We start from the raw sequence: 16243 nt of genomic DNA, 5'->3' as shown, positions 1-16243 counted from the left end.
TATGATATAGATAACTGTTCATCAAGCGTGTGCGACGTCACATGTATAGTTACACTCGAGGTACGCCTCGCAGCTGACCCCGGACTTCTAGTTGCACCGACTTTGCCGCAAAACAGCCGCTATTCGCCCGAGACTCGCGTAACAACCAACCGGGGCAACCTTCCCCAGAAAGGCAGTCAAATCCGAGTGTCACGTTTTATATCTAAGATGGTTACCTTTTCATTTTAGACTAGTGCTGAAAGCCATAGATTTGAAAAATACAAGAGGTTCAGGGAGAAAGGGGGGGTAACGTAGGCCGGCATGATCTATAGAAGGATCCGAAATTTGAGCGTTCGGCCTGAATGATTCCTTTAGCGAAAGTTAATTGGGAGAACAGTCCAGTTCTGTACGACGGTTGTTCGCCGTAGTTTGTCCGCTTATGACCTATCGGGGCCTTGGCGGCGGAATGAGCTGTGGGTATAAAGGTAAGAGGGACCAGTGGGATGATAGGTCAAACCAGTGTGCTCTCTTCTTTCTTTTACTTCTCCTCTCGTTGATTACTCTTACAAACGATGCGTACTGGTACCGTTCTTGCCGCGCTTGCTGCTGCTGCGTCTACCGCTCATGCACATGCTACTTTCCAATACCTCTGGGTCAACGGTGTTGATCAAGGCAACAAGTACGTTCGCCCGCCTGCGAACAACAGCCCTATCACCGACCTTTCCTCCAAGGTAAGCGCGCATACATGAGCCCTACTTGTGCATCAATGCTAATACATTATACACTTGTTAGACTCTGGCTTGCAACAACAATGGTGAAGTTGCTGCAGCAGCAACCTTAACTGTAGCTGCTGGCGCAAAGGTTGCCGTCGAAATGCATCAACAGCCTGGTGACCGAAGCTGCGCGACCGAGGCCATCGGTGGCAACCACGACGGTCCTACCATCATCTACATGGCCAAGGTCGACAACGCGGCCACAGCTGTTGGCTCTGATGCCAACTGGTTCAAGGTTGCTCAGACCGGCCTCGTTAGCAAGGACTACTGGGGAACAGACGTCATGAACGCCAACTGTGGCAAAGTCGAATTCACCATTCCCTCTGACATCCCTGCTGGAAACTACCTGATCCGTGCCGAAGTCGTCGCCTTGCACGTCGCTTCGTCTGTTGGAGGTGCCCAGTTGTACATGTCGTGCTACCAGATCAACGTCACCGGGGGTGGATCTGCCAGCCCTGCGACTGTCAAGTTCCCCGGTGCTTACTCTCCTACGTGAGTTCGATTTTAAAGCGCCCAAGTTTAGCAGTCTGATTGTTTCTTGAATTACAGCGACCCTGGTATCCTCTTCGATCTCTACGGAGGTTACACTTCCTATACCATCCCTGGACCTGCTGTCTACACCGCAGGAGGCTCCTCAGGCGGAGGAGGATCTCCCGTAACCACCACCCGCCCTGCCACTACTACTGCTGCCACCAGCGCAGCCCCCACTACTACTGCTACCGGCCCTCTTATCCCCAAGTATGGTCAATGTGGTGGCCAAGGCTGGACTGGTGGAACCACTTGCGTTGCAGGCTCTACTTGCAGCAAGCTCAACGACGTGAGTTTATTAACTACATGCGCACATAAAACCATACTAATATGCGCTGATAGTACTACTCCCAATGCACTTAAGCGGTCCAGGTGTCAGTTTGGGTTTGAGATTACGGCATATATCCGGTTTTATGTTCCAACTTACTGCTTGGCAGCCTACACTAGCATGTATTTATGGGCTTCCAAACGCAATTCATTGACATGTTCTACTATCAGATTCTTCAGCCGTGGATGGCTGGGTTGACGTGCTGCTTATTATAGCTTTAAGATGTGCCTTCTGGACCAGGAGTATCACTCTGCCTAAAGGGCTTTGGGGACTTGGCGTCTACAGTAATATTCAGGGAAAATTACAAGCGAATCTTAGTCAAAATGAGGCCACTGCGTTCCTTGAGTTGACAATCGCTATCATTGTCATTACCACTGCCTCGTTGCATAACCCATATCTTCGTATGTGGCCAGGACGCACTTATGCAAGCGCTCCGTGGGGAGGCACAGTAATCAACTAGCAGGCAGGAATATGTTGAGTGTTACATGCACGCATTTTCCAGAAGCACTCACGCTTGCCTTTGCGTCCTGTACGTACATTTGCTCTGTCTGGTCGAGGTGCCCGACCAAGCGATTAGGGCAGTGTAATAAATTGTATCCAAAAAAGCAGCATCATATTATTGCTTACGCATTTGACCCCTTATGACGCCCTTTATACATGTAGTGGTGTATGGGCTGCATATTGTTCATTTGTATTTTCAGTTAGACGTTTTACGGGCATGTAGCGAGTCACGTGACGACTGCTTTTTTTTTGGATACAATTTATTACTCGGACCCGAACACATGGTCGGACACCGAGGCTCAGTTAGAGCGAGGCTACATACAAAGTAGCCTGCAACGAGGGGGGGAAGATGAGAACAGGAGGGGAACACACAGAGCGAGTGAGACTACACGACAGAAGGAGGGCCTGACAGAACCGGAGCTCTGCGAGCACAAACTAATGCGGGTGGGGTGAGAACACGCTAAGAAAGCAGAGAAGAGAGAAGAGAAGACATCACACGCAGCACGCGCACCCAAAAAAAGGGGAAAAAGCATATATGTACACATCGAGCATAGATCAGCAGGGGGGGGCACCATAGAGGGCAGGCACCGAGGGGGGGGGGGCAAATCATAATTTGAATGCATCCGTTGAGTTAAGGAATTTGGCAACAGCTCGCAGTCCGGCGGTGGTGCCGAACAGGGTGGAGCTCAGCATGGGGCCCGACACCTCCCGTAGGGTGTGTCTTGCGAGATCGAATGATGGGCAAGCTCGAAATCACGTGACGACTGCTTCATAATGTGTCGACTTGCGTCAGACCCCTCCGCCGTCTGGGCTCGTACACATTGAGTGCCGCCGAACGCCTTTGCATGGAGTTTTTATCTCACCCACCATCCCGTAGGTCACGAGAGCTGGTTTGGACCGCCCACCCACGACCCAGACTCGCGGTTGGGCGCCCCGGTGCGCCCTCGCTGCTTCGCAGCCACGGGGGTTCCCCAACCTTCACAGGTCTGGGTCTCGTGGCCAAAGCGGACGAGAGGGCAGAGGATAATTTGACTTTATTATTCAGCACTGATGTTATGCGTCATTTTCGGACTTCACACTAAGTATTGTACGAGATCCAAATGCAGGGGCCTAGCCGCCGGGATTTAAATGTCGATATGAACAATTGACAATTAGATGAAGCAGTCTACTTCAAATCATTCTTTGCGATGCGGACCACCATAAAAGTTCAACGAATTTTCGAGAGAAATTTATTGAATTAATGTGTTGAGTACTGGCACAATTAATGAGTTTTCTTGCTAGCAGCTCCGTTCCATTGTATATACGCGTCGAGGAATCTTGATTTTGGTTTATTTCAGGGAGTTTTGTGTGCTGTGTGATGGTTCTCTATGATCAAGTTGGATTCGAAGAAGCAAGTAGAGTTGTCGCAGAACTATCTGTTAAAACATTCTATTCTATAAAAAGGCTTGCTTATTTTCTACGGTGCGAGATAGCCGGAGCGTGCACAGAACTCGGGCGCCAACAATGCACTATATAAGATACAGAACGTACTTGATCCAGCGACGTTCAACATCTAGGTACCCGAATTCAATGCTGCCTAATGTAGTTTTATAAATCTCAGTTGTGTTTCAAGGGATATACACTAACATTCTTATGGAGCCATGGTATTGGTCTTCCAGTTTACCCGAGCCGAGCTGGAAGGTGGCAAGCATATCACAACGGCAGCAAGGGGGTGCTCCAGTCTATATCTAGGTAGTCGGCACGAATTCTAACCATTGTGACGCGTATTAAGCAAACATGGCAATAATCTGGATCTTATGCACAAGTTGGCCGCTTGTACCTAGTGTATAAGCACCCCGCAATTTAAGCAATATATAGACTTAAATGAATTTAATCATTGAGAATCTACAAGCTAGTAATAACAGCGACAAAATCATGAAGGAACTTTTGTCCATTGACTTGAGATCCATCAATTCACTTGCTGATATAGCAGCTGTAGAGTATCAGTTGGTTAGCATCCTGTTGCAGGATAGCAAAACTCCTCAGAGCGCTGCTCACATGTAGTGTCCAGGGCAGGCGTTCGGGTGTCCATCGGTGCTACCATAGTTCAGGCGCTATATACAGAGCATGGTGTTAAGCCAACGTGAGACGCAAAGCCACTGAAAGGTACTTGCCCAACGGTTGCCCTCATCTACAAAGTCGTCGGGATTGCCGAGAGAGACGTCGCCATGTTGGGCTCCGTTCTTTGAGATGTAGCAGATGTAGTGTCCGGGACACGCGTTCGGGTGGCCGTCGGTGCTGCCAAAGTTGAGCTTGAAGCGATTGCCCTGGTCAGTTACCAAGTCGGGATTGCCGTACGACGTCTCGCGCTTGGCAAGCTAGATGCAGGGCCTAGGTCAGTATATGTAGACAAGTCTGACGAGCGAACAGGCACATACAGTCTGTCCTTCGAGCTCAGTGACAGGGCTTGCAGCAACAAGAGCGGCAGCAGCAGCAGCAAAGAAAGCGAGGTGAGCAGAGGAGAACATGGCTGAGTTGGTGTGTGCTTGGAAAGTGAGCTTGAGACGAGATCTGTTGGATACTGAGTTAGGGCGCTCCGCACCGATATTTATACCTAAAACTCCAAAAGAACCCACTGGAGGCAATAAAGCTAGCAGCCGCTACAAGCATGTATGCGGCCGTGCGTGTGCCGACCACAAGCCGACTTGCGGCTTGTATTACGCTGCCACAGCGTCGGTCGTCTCGGTCTGATACTTCTTCGGGTGGCGTTGCGTGCATACGAACTGAATATATTGCAGCTGACACTTTTTGTTCGTGTGCACAGGATGGCTAAGTTATTGGATTAGTTTATTAAAATAGGTCCTCGGCGCTGCATGCATCAATCGATCAAACTTCAAGCATGAGCGCTCGCGAAGCTGAGAAGCCCATCAGCAGGGATTCGAATTGCTTCGGCTGCAGCTTCGGACTTGGTTCTCTAAAAATAATATATCCCTTTATGCGAACCAACTATTGTTGAAATCACAGGTTGTTCCGGTCAGCGCTGTAACTTACAAGCATAAATGCCTCATTCTCCAGTTTCGTCGGAAGTGGTTCAGGGCGGTAGGGAGAACAAGGACCAGACGGTTCTGCTGGGGATTAAATATAAACACGAATGCTTTGAGCGAGGTCTAATTCAATGACCCTCTACAGTGGGCCAGTACTTTCCGAGATGCCCTGTGCAATATACAGGAAGAAATGGTCGAAGGACCACAAGCTCGCTCCACCTCTTCTCATTTGTATAGACCAGCTTGGAGAAGCACCATGAGATGGTCAGAATGAGGAGAAATTACAACAGCGTGTGAAACGGCGAGGCTTCACCCAAACTCCAATCTAATTGTGGGTGCTATACTATATACCATGCGTTGTCGCTGATAATAAACCAGGCTGGGGGCCGATTATCAGGGAGCTGGCATGCACTATTTATTATTGTTGAACACTCAGAAAGTCTCGTCTGGATAACTGAGTGGCTTGATTACAATAAGAAACCGCGAAAATGAGAGAGTTTGAGCCGGCCCACACATACTAAACAAAGAACTAATAGAAGTCACACGCATGTAACACATACGTCAGAGACCATTCATACGTACAATGATGTAGACTTAAACGGTTGGAATGGTACAGAGAACCAGATGGCTGCTCGCCTATCATTTGTTGCCCTGACTTCGTGATGTCTTTTGGGCTGGATAAAGAAAAGAAGCAATAGAAGCCATGAAGACACGCAGTCACGTGACAATCAATCCGACGGCGCAAGCTGTGAAGATGCTATGACGCACTGGATTGAACGTGAATATCACAGTCGATTTTAAAAATATATATATGAAACGCCACCCGAAGAAGTATCAGACCGAGACGACCGACGCTGTGGCAGCGTAATACAAGCCGCAAGTCGGCTTGTGGTCGGCACACGCACGGCCGCATACATGCTTGTAGCGGCTGCTAGCTTTATTGCCTCCAGTGGGTTCTTTTGGAGTTTTAGGTATAAATATCGGTGCGGAGCGCCCTAACTCAGTATCCAACAGATCTCGTCTCAAGCTCACTTTCCAAGCACACACCAACTCAGCCATGTTCTCCTCTGCTCACCTCGCTTTCTTTGCTGCTGCTGCTGCCGCTCTTGTTGCTGCAAGCCCTGTCACTGAGCTCGAAGGACAGACTGTATGTGCCTGTTCGCTCGTCAGACTTGTCTACATATACTGACCTAGGCCCTGCATCTAGCTTGCCAAGCGCGAGACGTCGTACGGCAATCCCGACTTGGTAACTGACCAGGGCAATCGCTTCAAGCTCAACTTTGGCAGCACCGACGGCCACCCGAACGCGTGTCCCGGACACTACATCTGCTACATCTCAAAGAACGGAGCCCAACATGGCGACGTCTCTCTCGGCAATCCCGACGACTTTGTAGATGAGGGCAACCGTTGGGCAAGTACCTTTCAGTGGCTTTGCGTCTCACGTTGGCTTAACACCATGCTCTGTATATAGCGCCTGAACTATGGTAGCACCGATGGACACCCGAACGCCTGCCCTGGACACTACATGTGAGCAGCGCTCTGAGGAGTTTTGCTATCCTGCAACAGGATGCTAACCAACTGATACTCTACAGCTGCTATATCAGCAAGTGAACTTATCAACTTAACTCGTCATTTCCCGCAGTTTCCTTTATGTTTGTATTACTTCTCAGTTAAATCAATCATAGGAAATATAGCTATCTTTAACACCTATTGATAACCTTTGAGGCAATTAGGTCGTAAGGTGCCAGTGATTTTACTTTCTGACCTAGCGCGACCTCCATTAATATTTATGTGCTCATTGGTTGACTGTTACTGATACAAAATACTGAGTTTTGAGATTAGATCTAAGGCCGGTGGAGGTTTCCGCACAGATTCGCTGAGGTGTTCATACAAACAATTTCATGGACGCAGGCTTCGGGTCTGTGAGGACCTACCGGAACTTATTGAACGTGGTATCTACAATAGAATTGCTCAAAAGCGTAGTTCAACTTTTGCGTGTAGGTATGATTATCGATGTACGCACTTGGAATTAAAACCGAGTAGTTGAATAGATGACCGTAGGCTTGAATTTGCCAATGCACACATGTACAGTATGGATCATAAAAAACTAAAAGTCTGTTGTCCATTCCCGGCAAGAAAATTTATCTTCAATTTCGAGGCGAGAACACACCCTTTACATTCATCAAAAATTAACCATGAACAAACACAGCGCAGGCTATACCAATCTAAATAGCTTGGCATTAGGCTTTAAGCCTTATCCAAAAACGTCTGTTGCATAGCGCTCAGATTGAATCCTCTTCCAGATTTCCTCCACACGCTCCTGATCTATCCCCTCCTTGCCCTCAGCAATGATTCTTATGCACGCATCCCGGATCCCCATTGCAACGTGGTTCCCGCCGCACGTATAGAACTGATGTATGCCAACCCCATAAGCCTTTCAGTCGCCACACGGCATACAGCATACAGCACTACCCACCTTGGCACCCTTGTCATAGGACTCTCGCACAACCTCACGATCATGCCATACACGACTAAAGTCCACCCACCACCGTTAGAACACCTCCGACTATTGTTCATATCATCCCTGTCACTCACTCTTGCACATACTTCTGCCCTTCCGACTCCTCGGCAGCACGTGAGAACGCAGGTCGCACGTCCACCACTCCCAGCTTCGACCACTCCCCAAGCTCTCCTTCCGAGTACAGATAGTCTTCCCACGGCTTCCGGCATCCAAAGAACAGCACGCACTTCCCTACCTCTCGCCCCGCTTGCTTCTGCATCGCCCGCTCCTGTATGAACCCTCGGAACGGTGCAAGTCCCGACCCCGCAGCGAACAGCACCATCGGCACTTCCGGCTGACTTGGCGGATGGAACCCCTTCGACGACGGCCGCACCGACATCTGCACACGGTCTCCCTTCCGCAGGTTCGCCAGGTAGTTCGATGCCACTCCCAGGAACTGCCCCTGCGCCACCACACCCACCGTCAGAGTCACATGCGACGGGTTCCACAGCGGGGACGACGAGATCGAGTACTGGCGCAGCCGCATCGCGGGTAGGGATGCGATGAACACCCCAAGAGGCAGATCTATGTCCGCATACTTCTCCAGCAGGTCTAACATGCTGCTGGTCGTCGGCTGGCCGTCTTTCACACTGTATGCGCTGACCAGCGCTTCCAGGTCCGCGCGTGTGGCAGGGTCTTTGGCGTGCTCGAGTAGAGTAGACACGTTGCGCTTCGTCGCAACCTGTCCGATCTCCACAAAGCCTGCAGCGACATCGTTAGTGCTTGCTGCATCATGCGACACTCATGTATGCGTACCTGACAACACCTCTGAGATGCTCACTGGCTTTCCTGTAGGCAGTGTCGTAGGCCCGGCGACATTCAGTACGATCTACAGGTGCGGACCGAGACTGAGTATGCATGTCCCAGATGTCTATCACTATACGCTAGCATACCTCTTGTTCCGGCGAGATCTTGAACCGCGCAAGCACTCGACGCACATACTCAGGCGGGTTCGATGGCAGGCTGGCAATCACAGTCAGACTCGGTTTATGCCATGCACAGCAAATCAAGACACATACATTGCAAGATAGTCTCCGGCCTGATAGCTCATGCCTTCCGGAAGCTCAAACTCTGATCCACAGTCAGTCACCGCATCCGACTCGTCACGAGCGCACACACCCCGCTACTAACCAATATGACGCTTGGCGGGGGCATCAGCCGCAGTAAGCAGCCGGTTCTCGACCACCAGACCCAGCCTCGAGTCTGGCTGACGAAGCGTCGCTGCTCGGTCCGTCGGCGCACCCACAAGCTTCACCTCGACGGTCGGACCACTCGACCCTTCCTTTGCTTCCACGCTGTACTCCTGTCGGTATGTGAGCACCTGTTCAACCCATTGGTCGACTGATAGTATGCTTACTTTCGACAGGGCCTGCCACAGCTGGTCCTCCCACTCCTCGAAGCTCTCAGTGAAGCGATCGCCGCCAGCATCGCCCTCTCCACGTGCAAGCAGGCGCTTGGCACCCTTTTTCTCGAGTGTGTCGTCGATGAGGCGTGGGATGCGCTGATAGGTGTGGACCCAGTCGTGGTTTCCGGCGCCAAAGACAGCGAAGGAGACGTCTTGGAGGTCCTTTGTGTCGGTAGAGTTGACGAGGACCTCGACAAAGTGACCGGCGTTATCTGCAGGCTCGCCTTTATATATCGACGTAAATGTGCGATCGGTAGTTTGTGGAGATTTGTGGGCTTACCTTCGAAAGAAGCGGTGACGATGGTTACAGGGCCGTCCTTGGGAATGTTACCAATTATACTGTTTAAGGTACCAATCGTAGCACGGTATCCTAATATCGAACAATATTTGGTACCAGAAAGTTGAATGATAGAACACTAGGCACTCACCTTTGCTAGCGGCCTCTGACGCGATATTCTGCGCAAACCCTTCACATGACCCGGTGTTGCTTCCGTAGAATACGTACAGGGGAATCCCCTTCGATTCTCCATCAACAACCTCTTTTCCAGGCGTCGGACCGTTTGTAGACTGAGATGATGCAGCCGCGACTGAGAACGATGGTGCACCCTTGCGAGGGATTGCGTGGAACTTGAAATCTTTGGGCTTCAGCGTAAGCGTTTGCTTGAGCTGCAGAGTGTATGACTCGTCGCTGGGCTTGAAGTCAAACTTCTGGAATATGGTCGCAATCGCAATCAGGGCTTCTTGCCAAGCAAAAGGGCGGCCCTAAAATAGGGTATTAGTACTCCACATACACAGCAATTATTCATGCCTACAATGCATGCGCGGGCGCCATTTCCGAAGGGCAACCATGCTTTAGGCTGCGTTTGAATTGTTTTTGAGATACACATTATAATTAATCTAGTCTAGTGTACCTACCGGTAAAGCTTCGAATTTTCCGTCCAGCATCCGGTCTGGCTTAAATGTGTCCGCCTAAAGCAGTTCAGCAACAAGATACTACGATGGAGTCGCTAGACTTACATCCTCTCCCCAAACTGTAGGATCTTTGCCGATATCCGCAGCTAGCACAATCACAATTGTGTCCTTTTTGATCAAGTACTTTCCACCCCCGATTATCTCATCCTTGTGAGGGGTGACGGCAAATTGCCCGATACTTGGTGTGACACGGAGTGACTCTCGCAACACGGCTACCACCAGCTGTTTACTATACCGCTCATATAGCCTATATACACACTCACCGTTAATGTATGTCAGCTTGCTCAGGTGCTCAAACCTGATCGGCTCTCCTCCTAGAACACTGTCCACCTCGTTCCGAATCTTCGCATACACATCAGGATTCTTCATCACATGCGCCATCACAAACGACAGCATCCCGGATGTCGTCTCATGTCCAGCGATCAGGAACGTCAGCATCTGCGCCTTGATGTTCTCTTCGCTCAGCCCTTGTCCTGTCCATCGTTCCAGTCAGTACATCACCTATCTATTGCGCATAGACACATACCCGTCTGCGGGTCCTTGCCAAGCAGCATGGCGTTCAGCAGGTCCTTCTTGTCCGACGGATGATCTTTCCTGTCCTTTACGATCTTATTTGCAAGCTGCCGTACCCCATGCATCAGTATCTGACTAACGCAGCCAAGGCTAGACGGCTTACTTGGTTCATGATCTCCATGTCTGCAGCATACTTTGCGTTCGCTCCATACGACAAGGCTTGCACGAGGGTTGGTCGGCGAGAGCGCAGGAAGCACTCCTTGAGGAAGTCGCCCATGGCCTTGACGAACGGAGGCTCGCCCTCGGTGTAGAACGTGTTCAGTCTGTAGTTGAACGTGCATAGCGCGCTGGCGGGGTACAAATAAATGTTAGGCCAAGGTCAGGTACGAGCGCATGTGTACTGACATGGTCTCGAAGGCAAGTCGAGTGAAGTCATCGGTAGGGTCTATCTCATGCTCTGGTCCGAAGCGTTCCCACTTGAGAACAAGTTGAGAGATGACGTCAAGCATATCATCGAACATCCCCTTAATGGAAAGAGGGCCAAATGCAGGCATCAAGATACGGTCTTTCAAGATAATGAGTGGCTATGCAACAGATACACTAGTTACGAGTGTACTTACGAGCGATGCCCCAGTTGGTTTCACCATGATAAGCGGTGAACAAACCATCAGATACGAGATTTCGAACTTCAACTAATGCAGTCCCGATTGCCTTATGGAACCTTTTTTCGTCGAGAACCTCCTGCGCGAGTTTGACCGAGGAAATTGCTACTACCGATTTTCCTATACACACATAATCGTAAGTGTCGTAGAAACACGTCAAAGTGCAAACTGACCAAGAAGGTTGAGTGCAAATATTTCGCCATATTGCTTAGCTAGGAGGGTGAAAGATCTACTAGGTAGTTCAGCTATGAATAGCAAACAATGAGATTACAGCAGCGACAAAGATGAAGTATGCGCACTGTCAATGTTACCAACGTTCCCGAGGAACGGTATAGCAGGGGGCTGTGGTATGGGCGTGGTCATTATTCGAGATGTTTACAAGATGGATGTACGATTGTGAGTGATATCTGAGTGCAGAAGAGGCCAGGCCACGGGCATCCTTTTATATCCTCTGGGGGTGATTCGCCAAATACAATTGAATAGAGTATAGATACTGGCTACGCCTACATTTCGCACCTTAATACCATATTCTATTTTGAAACTTTTGTGATCTCCGTTGCATGTGCGGTATTCATCTGGACTCCGCTGACCGATGCCCGAGCAGTACGTCTGCGCTATGCAGAGTTATCGGCCCGGTTAGTCACTGGTGATGACCGTCAATCGTATTGGGAAGCCGATTATCACGTGCTTTGTTGAATGCAATTTATTGCTCGGGTATGAGAGCAAGACAAACGCCGAGAGACCGAAGTTCGACACATGCTTGCTTGAATATCGCACACATTGTCCCCATAACCGCAGCCCTACGCCAGATAACTCGAGGGTATAATACGATAATGGCCATATTCCCACGACTCATCGAGCTTCGTGGTGTTTCCTGTTCCAGGAACAAATCTTTGCGAAAGCTACTTAAGTTGGCACAAGTATCGGCTGACTAGTGGACTCGAGGATTTTAAACACGGTACGGCAAGTTGTCGCGTTGAGTTCACAGCAAATGCGTATATGCCTACGACTTTCTGAAAGCATACACACCGAAAAATACGAACAAACAAAAATGTAATTTCACAACATAAAATAACAACAGTGCTATGCGAAAGCAGCATCGAGATACTGCTCAATCTCCTTCTTGTGTTTGTGCTTGCTACCCGTCGCGACCGAGCTGGTCGGATCGCGTCCAGCGTATTTCGGATAGGTACCCTTGTGATGCTGGGTCTCGTTAGAGGCAGTCCGGATACGGGGTGCAACATAAGTCCATCCACCGCAGTTGAGAGGTTCTTCCTGTAAGATCAGAGGGATTAGTCAAGTCTCGAGGTAAATCAGGGCGACGAACGGGTGGCACGTTAAAGACCATCGATCAGGATGGACCCTATCGCATCCCCCGCATATAATTAACGATACGTACCTGACAATACATCAACTCCGCATTCGGGTACTTATCCAGATGAGGCGTCAAGAGATCGTAAGGGAAGGGCGATAGCTGCTCCAATCGGCTGATGGCGACGTCTTTGACACCGCGATCTTCCCGTGCCTTGAGGAGGGTGTAGTACACCTGACCTATTTCAATCGTCAACGCCACGAATCATAGGTGTAAGAAGGAATACACACCAGAGCAGAGAATATGCCTCTTGATCTGTTCAGGCGCAACGAGAACGTCTTCAGGGTGCGGCTCCGGCAAGTACCTCTGGAAATGAGTCTCTCCGGTCATTTCTGACAAATCGGATTTAACGAGAGGGTGTCGCAGGAGCGACTTGGAGAAGAAAAGGATCAACTGAATCTGAAATCAGCTTCCACTCTAGGTTATTCTATTGATTTACTCACAGGTTTCCTGAAATCACGGTGCACTTGTCGCCTCAATACATGGAAGTAGTTGGCAGGGGTGGTAGGATAGACGATTTGCATATTGCAGTCTTGGTGCATGCGTTCCATCTTTTCAGGCGAAGGGAAAATATCCGGATGGTCATCTACAAGCTGTAAGAATCGCTCGATACGTCCACTCGAGTGTTCAGGCCCTTGTCCATCGTACCCGTGCGGCAGACTCATTACCAGCCCACTGCGCTGGACCCACTTGCGCTCTCCGGCCGCAATAAATTGGTCGATGATACACTGCGCGTTGTTTGCGAAATCTCCGAATTGTGCTTCCCACATGGTCAGATTTCGAGGGGACACAAGCGAGTAACCCAACTCAAAGCCCAGGGTACCGAATTCGGAGAGTGACGAATTGCACACCTTGAAAACGGCCTGGTCGTGACCAAGGTTGTTGAGCGGTACATATTGCGCCTCATTTTCCTGGTCGTGGATGACGGCGTGGCGCTGAGAGAACGTGCCTCGTTCGACATCTTGTCCTGATATCCTAACGTGGTATTTTTCGAGCACGAGCGAGCCAAATGCGAGCGCCTCGGCGGTAGCCCAGTCAATTCCGGACCCTTGCTCAACCGATTTTCCACGCGCAGAGAGGATACGCGCGAGGTTTCGGTGAGGAGTGAATCCCTGCGGGACATTACTAATTGTATTTCCGATAGTCCGATGTATTTCTTCATCCACTCCTGTCGGTCGGTGAGGCAAGTTTTGCTCGGCAAGTTCCTTGGGGCTAGGGAATCCATCCCAGGACGAGGAGAGCCATTCTTTAGGACTGGGTTTATACTCTTTGCTCGCAGCCGCCGCCTTTTCGAGCATACCCCATACCCATTTCCGATGTTCTTCGATATCTTGCTCGGTGAACGTGCCTTCTTTGATTAATGCCTGGGTGTACTGAGTAAGCGGGGTCGGTTGCTTCTCGATCGCCTTGTACATCTTGGGCTGCGTAAACGCCGGTTGATCCGTTTCGTTGTGACCGTAACGGCGATAACAGACAATATCCACCACGACGTCTTTCTTGTATTTGGCGCGCCAATCGGCCGCGAGTTGGCAGACGAATGTGACTGCCTCTGCGTCGTCTCCGTTGACATGGAAGATGGGTGCATCAATGGATTTGGCAATGTCCGAGCAGTAAGGGGTCGATCGGCTGAATCGAGGGTCAGTCGTAAACCCGATTTGATTGTTGACGATCAAGTGGATTGTTCCTCCCGTGCCGTACGACGGCAATCCGGCCATGCCCATCGTCTCATACACGACACCCTGACCCGCAAACGCCGCGTCTCCGTGCAAGAGTACACCCATCGCAGTGTTATGCGCCTGTTCGTCATTTTCAAAGTGTTGCAGTGCGCGCGTCTTGCCGAGTACGACCGGGTCTTCGGCTTCAAGATGACTCGGGTTAGCAACGAGCGAGAGGGAAACGCGTTTGCCGGATGGAGTTGGACGGACGTAGTTGGCTCCGAGATGGTATTTGACATCTCCCGAAGCAAGGTCGTTGGCGTCTTCGGTGCCAATGAATTCGTTGAGAATGGCTTCGATTGGCTTTCGGACGACATTGGCGAGTACGTTCAATCGTCCACGGTGAGGCATACCCATGACGATGCTCTTGACTCCATGATCGACCGAGCGGTCAATGAGCGCCTTCATTCCCGGAATAAGAGATTCGCAGCCCTCGAGACCGAATCGTTTCTCCGAGGGGAACTTGCTTGCAATGAATTTTTCAAACATCTCGGACCACATGAGGCGATCGAGAATCATGCGCTTTTCGTCGGTCGTGTAGTTGTATGGTTTCGAGATTTCAACGCGTTCTCGGATCCAGTCACACTGATCCTTGTCGGGAATATGAATGTATTGGAATCCAATACTCGAGCAGTAAATCTTCTCGCATGTACGAATAATATCGCGCAGGGTCATTTCTTGCGTCCCATCGCGGGCATAGTGGGGCAGAATACCAGGACCAAGTTTGAATTTCTTGTCAAGGTCGCGCTCGGTCCATCCATAGTGGGACAGTTCGAGTTCGGCCGGGACAATGTTATGTAGATCGGCGTCGAGAACCCCAAGAGGATCGAGATCGGCGACGTGATGACCGCGAACTTGGTAGGCACGGACGAGCAATTGGACCTGGAGACCAATCAGACGGGATCAATTTAGTAACAATTTGCTTACCTTTAGATGATCGGTGAGGGCTCCGCTCCCGACGTGGAGAGAGGGGGCACCGTCAGCAGCCATAGGCACACCAGTATAGTCCGGCGGAGGCTGGAACGCATTCGGGCTGGACAAACCCTTGTCGAGGCCGGAAAAGTACGCCTGCCAACTCGCGTGGACGCTCGAGGGATCGCGTTTCCAGTGCTTGTACATCTCTTCGACATAGTATGCATTGGTGCTCGTCGCAAATGCATCGTTAGGGGATGGAGGCGCGGCAGTAGCATAGCAGCGCACAAGGGGCCGGCTCGCGCGGGCTATGGCGCGATGCCTGAGCAAGGAGCGCATGGTAACAGGGTAGAAAGTGGCACAGTCGTGGGACTTGTCGGATCGGGTCGACCGGGAAAGTGTGCGGGTGACCACTTACATCAGTCTGTTACATAAGCGACTTGACTCGAAGGGTCCCATACAACGACTAAAAATAAATAGCACGCACATCAGTCGAGCTGGAGCCCGCTTGAGCTGCTTGGTTTAGCTCAGGACGATCTTATTGAGCTATAGTAGATTCGGCAGGGTATGTGCTGGAATGTTACATATGCTGCATGGCACGGTCATAGACTGAATATGACTGCTCTGCAAAATCCACTGGAACTCGTGAGCCCGAAATGCTCGAGGATAAACGAGACTATCATGGGCGCCTCTTTTAAACTCCTCGAGCATTTCCGGTTCACGAGTTCCGGCGGATTTTGCAGAGCGCGTCAAAGTAGATCTTTTAATCGTTTCAAAAGCCGACATAGTCACTGCGGACTCGGACCAAAAGACTACCGGGGTGATTTAATATGTGAAGTGAGCCATATTAACATATGTTTATTGATTGATTCGTAAATCCACCTCGTATTTTTGGACTTTGTGCTCAATCAATTACAACAGCTGTTACCCCTCACGGTCACTGCCGGGTAGCTCACATTGACTAAGTTACTATCCTACTCTATACTTGATACCGGATTTT

At 50.3% G+C, this 16243-nt stretch overlaps 5 protein-coding genes across 5 annotated transcripts; 2 read left to right on the top strand and 3 right to left on the bottom strand.

The window, feature by feature from the left end:
- Positions 1–551: 551 nt before the first annotated feature.
- On the top strand, positions 552–1643 carry RhiXN_09329 (glycoside hydrolase family 61 protein; the record flags this gene model as incomplete). Its single annotated transcript, XM_043329145.1, has 4 exons — positions 552–710; positions 772–1244; positions 1302–1569; positions 1623–1643. 4 exons carry the CDS (start codon positions 552–554, stop codon positions 1641–1643), a joined length of 921 nt encoding a protein of 306 aa, XP_043180591.1.
- Positions 1644–4202: 2559 nt separating this feature from the next.
- Positions 4203–4866, bottom strand: RhiXN_09328 (uncharacterized protein; the record flags this gene model as incomplete). Its single annotated transcript, XM_043329144.1, has 3 exons — positions 4203–4466; positions 4527–4659; positions 4703–4866. The coding sequence occupies 3 exons, from the start codon at positions 4864–4866 to the stop codon at positions 4203–4205; spliced, it is 561 nt and encodes a 186-aa protein (XP_043180590.1).
- A 1181-nt stretch (positions 4867–6047) lies between these two features.
- RhiXN_09327 (uncharacterized protein) lies at positions 6048–6706 on the top strand (the record flags this gene model as incomplete). The annotated part of the gene is made up of 4 exons (XM_043329143.1): positions 6048–6103; positions 6147–6279; positions 6340–6574; positions 6621–6706. The coding sequence occupies 4 exons, from the start codon at positions 6048–6050 to the stop codon at positions 6704–6706; spliced, it is 510 nt and encodes a 169-aa protein (XP_043180589.1).
- Positions 6707–7386: 680 nt separating this feature from the next.
- Positions 7387–11607, bottom strand: RhiXN_09326 (cytochrome P450 family protein; the record flags this gene model as incomplete). Its single annotated transcript, XM_043329142.1, has 20 exons — positions 7387–7542; positions 7609–7663; positions 7728–8394; positions 8449–8521; positions 8586–8655; positions 8712–8763; positions 8824–8995; positions 9050–9321; positions 9378–9467; positions 9526–9859; positions 9910–9954; positions 10013–10066; positions 10115–10281; positions 10333–10542; positions 10596–10689; positions 10746–10929; positions 10988–11147; positions 11203–11364; positions 11418–11489; positions 11544–11607. The coding sequence occupies 20 exons, from the start codon at positions 11605–11607 to the stop codon at positions 7387–7389; spliced, it is 3153 nt and encodes a 1050-aa protein (XP_043180588.1).
- A 720-nt stretch (positions 11608–12327) lies between these two features.
- On the bottom strand, positions 12328–15582 carry RhiXN_09325 (2-oxoglutarate dehydrogenase E1 component; the record flags this gene model as incomplete). The annotated part of the gene is made up of 5 exons (XM_043329141.1): positions 12328–12519; positions 12644–12795; positions 12847–13009; positions 13060–15213; positions 15259–15582. The coding sequence occupies 5 exons, from the start codon at positions 15580–15582 to the stop codon at positions 12328–12330; spliced, it is 2985 nt and encodes a 994-aa protein (XP_043180587.1).
- Positions 15583–16243: the final 661 nt, after the last annotated feature.

This window comes from Rhizoctonia solani, chromosome 5, assembly GCF_016906535.1.
Source record: "Rhizoctonia solani chromosome 5, complete sequence".
Classification (NCBI taxonomy): domain Eukaryota; kingdom Fungi; phylum Basidiomycota; class Agaricomycetes; order Cantharellales; family Ceratobasidiaceae; genus Rhizoctonia; species Rhizoctonia solani.
Note: the sequence above shows the minus strand (reverse complement) of the source record. Positions and strands in the feature narration are given on the sequence as shown.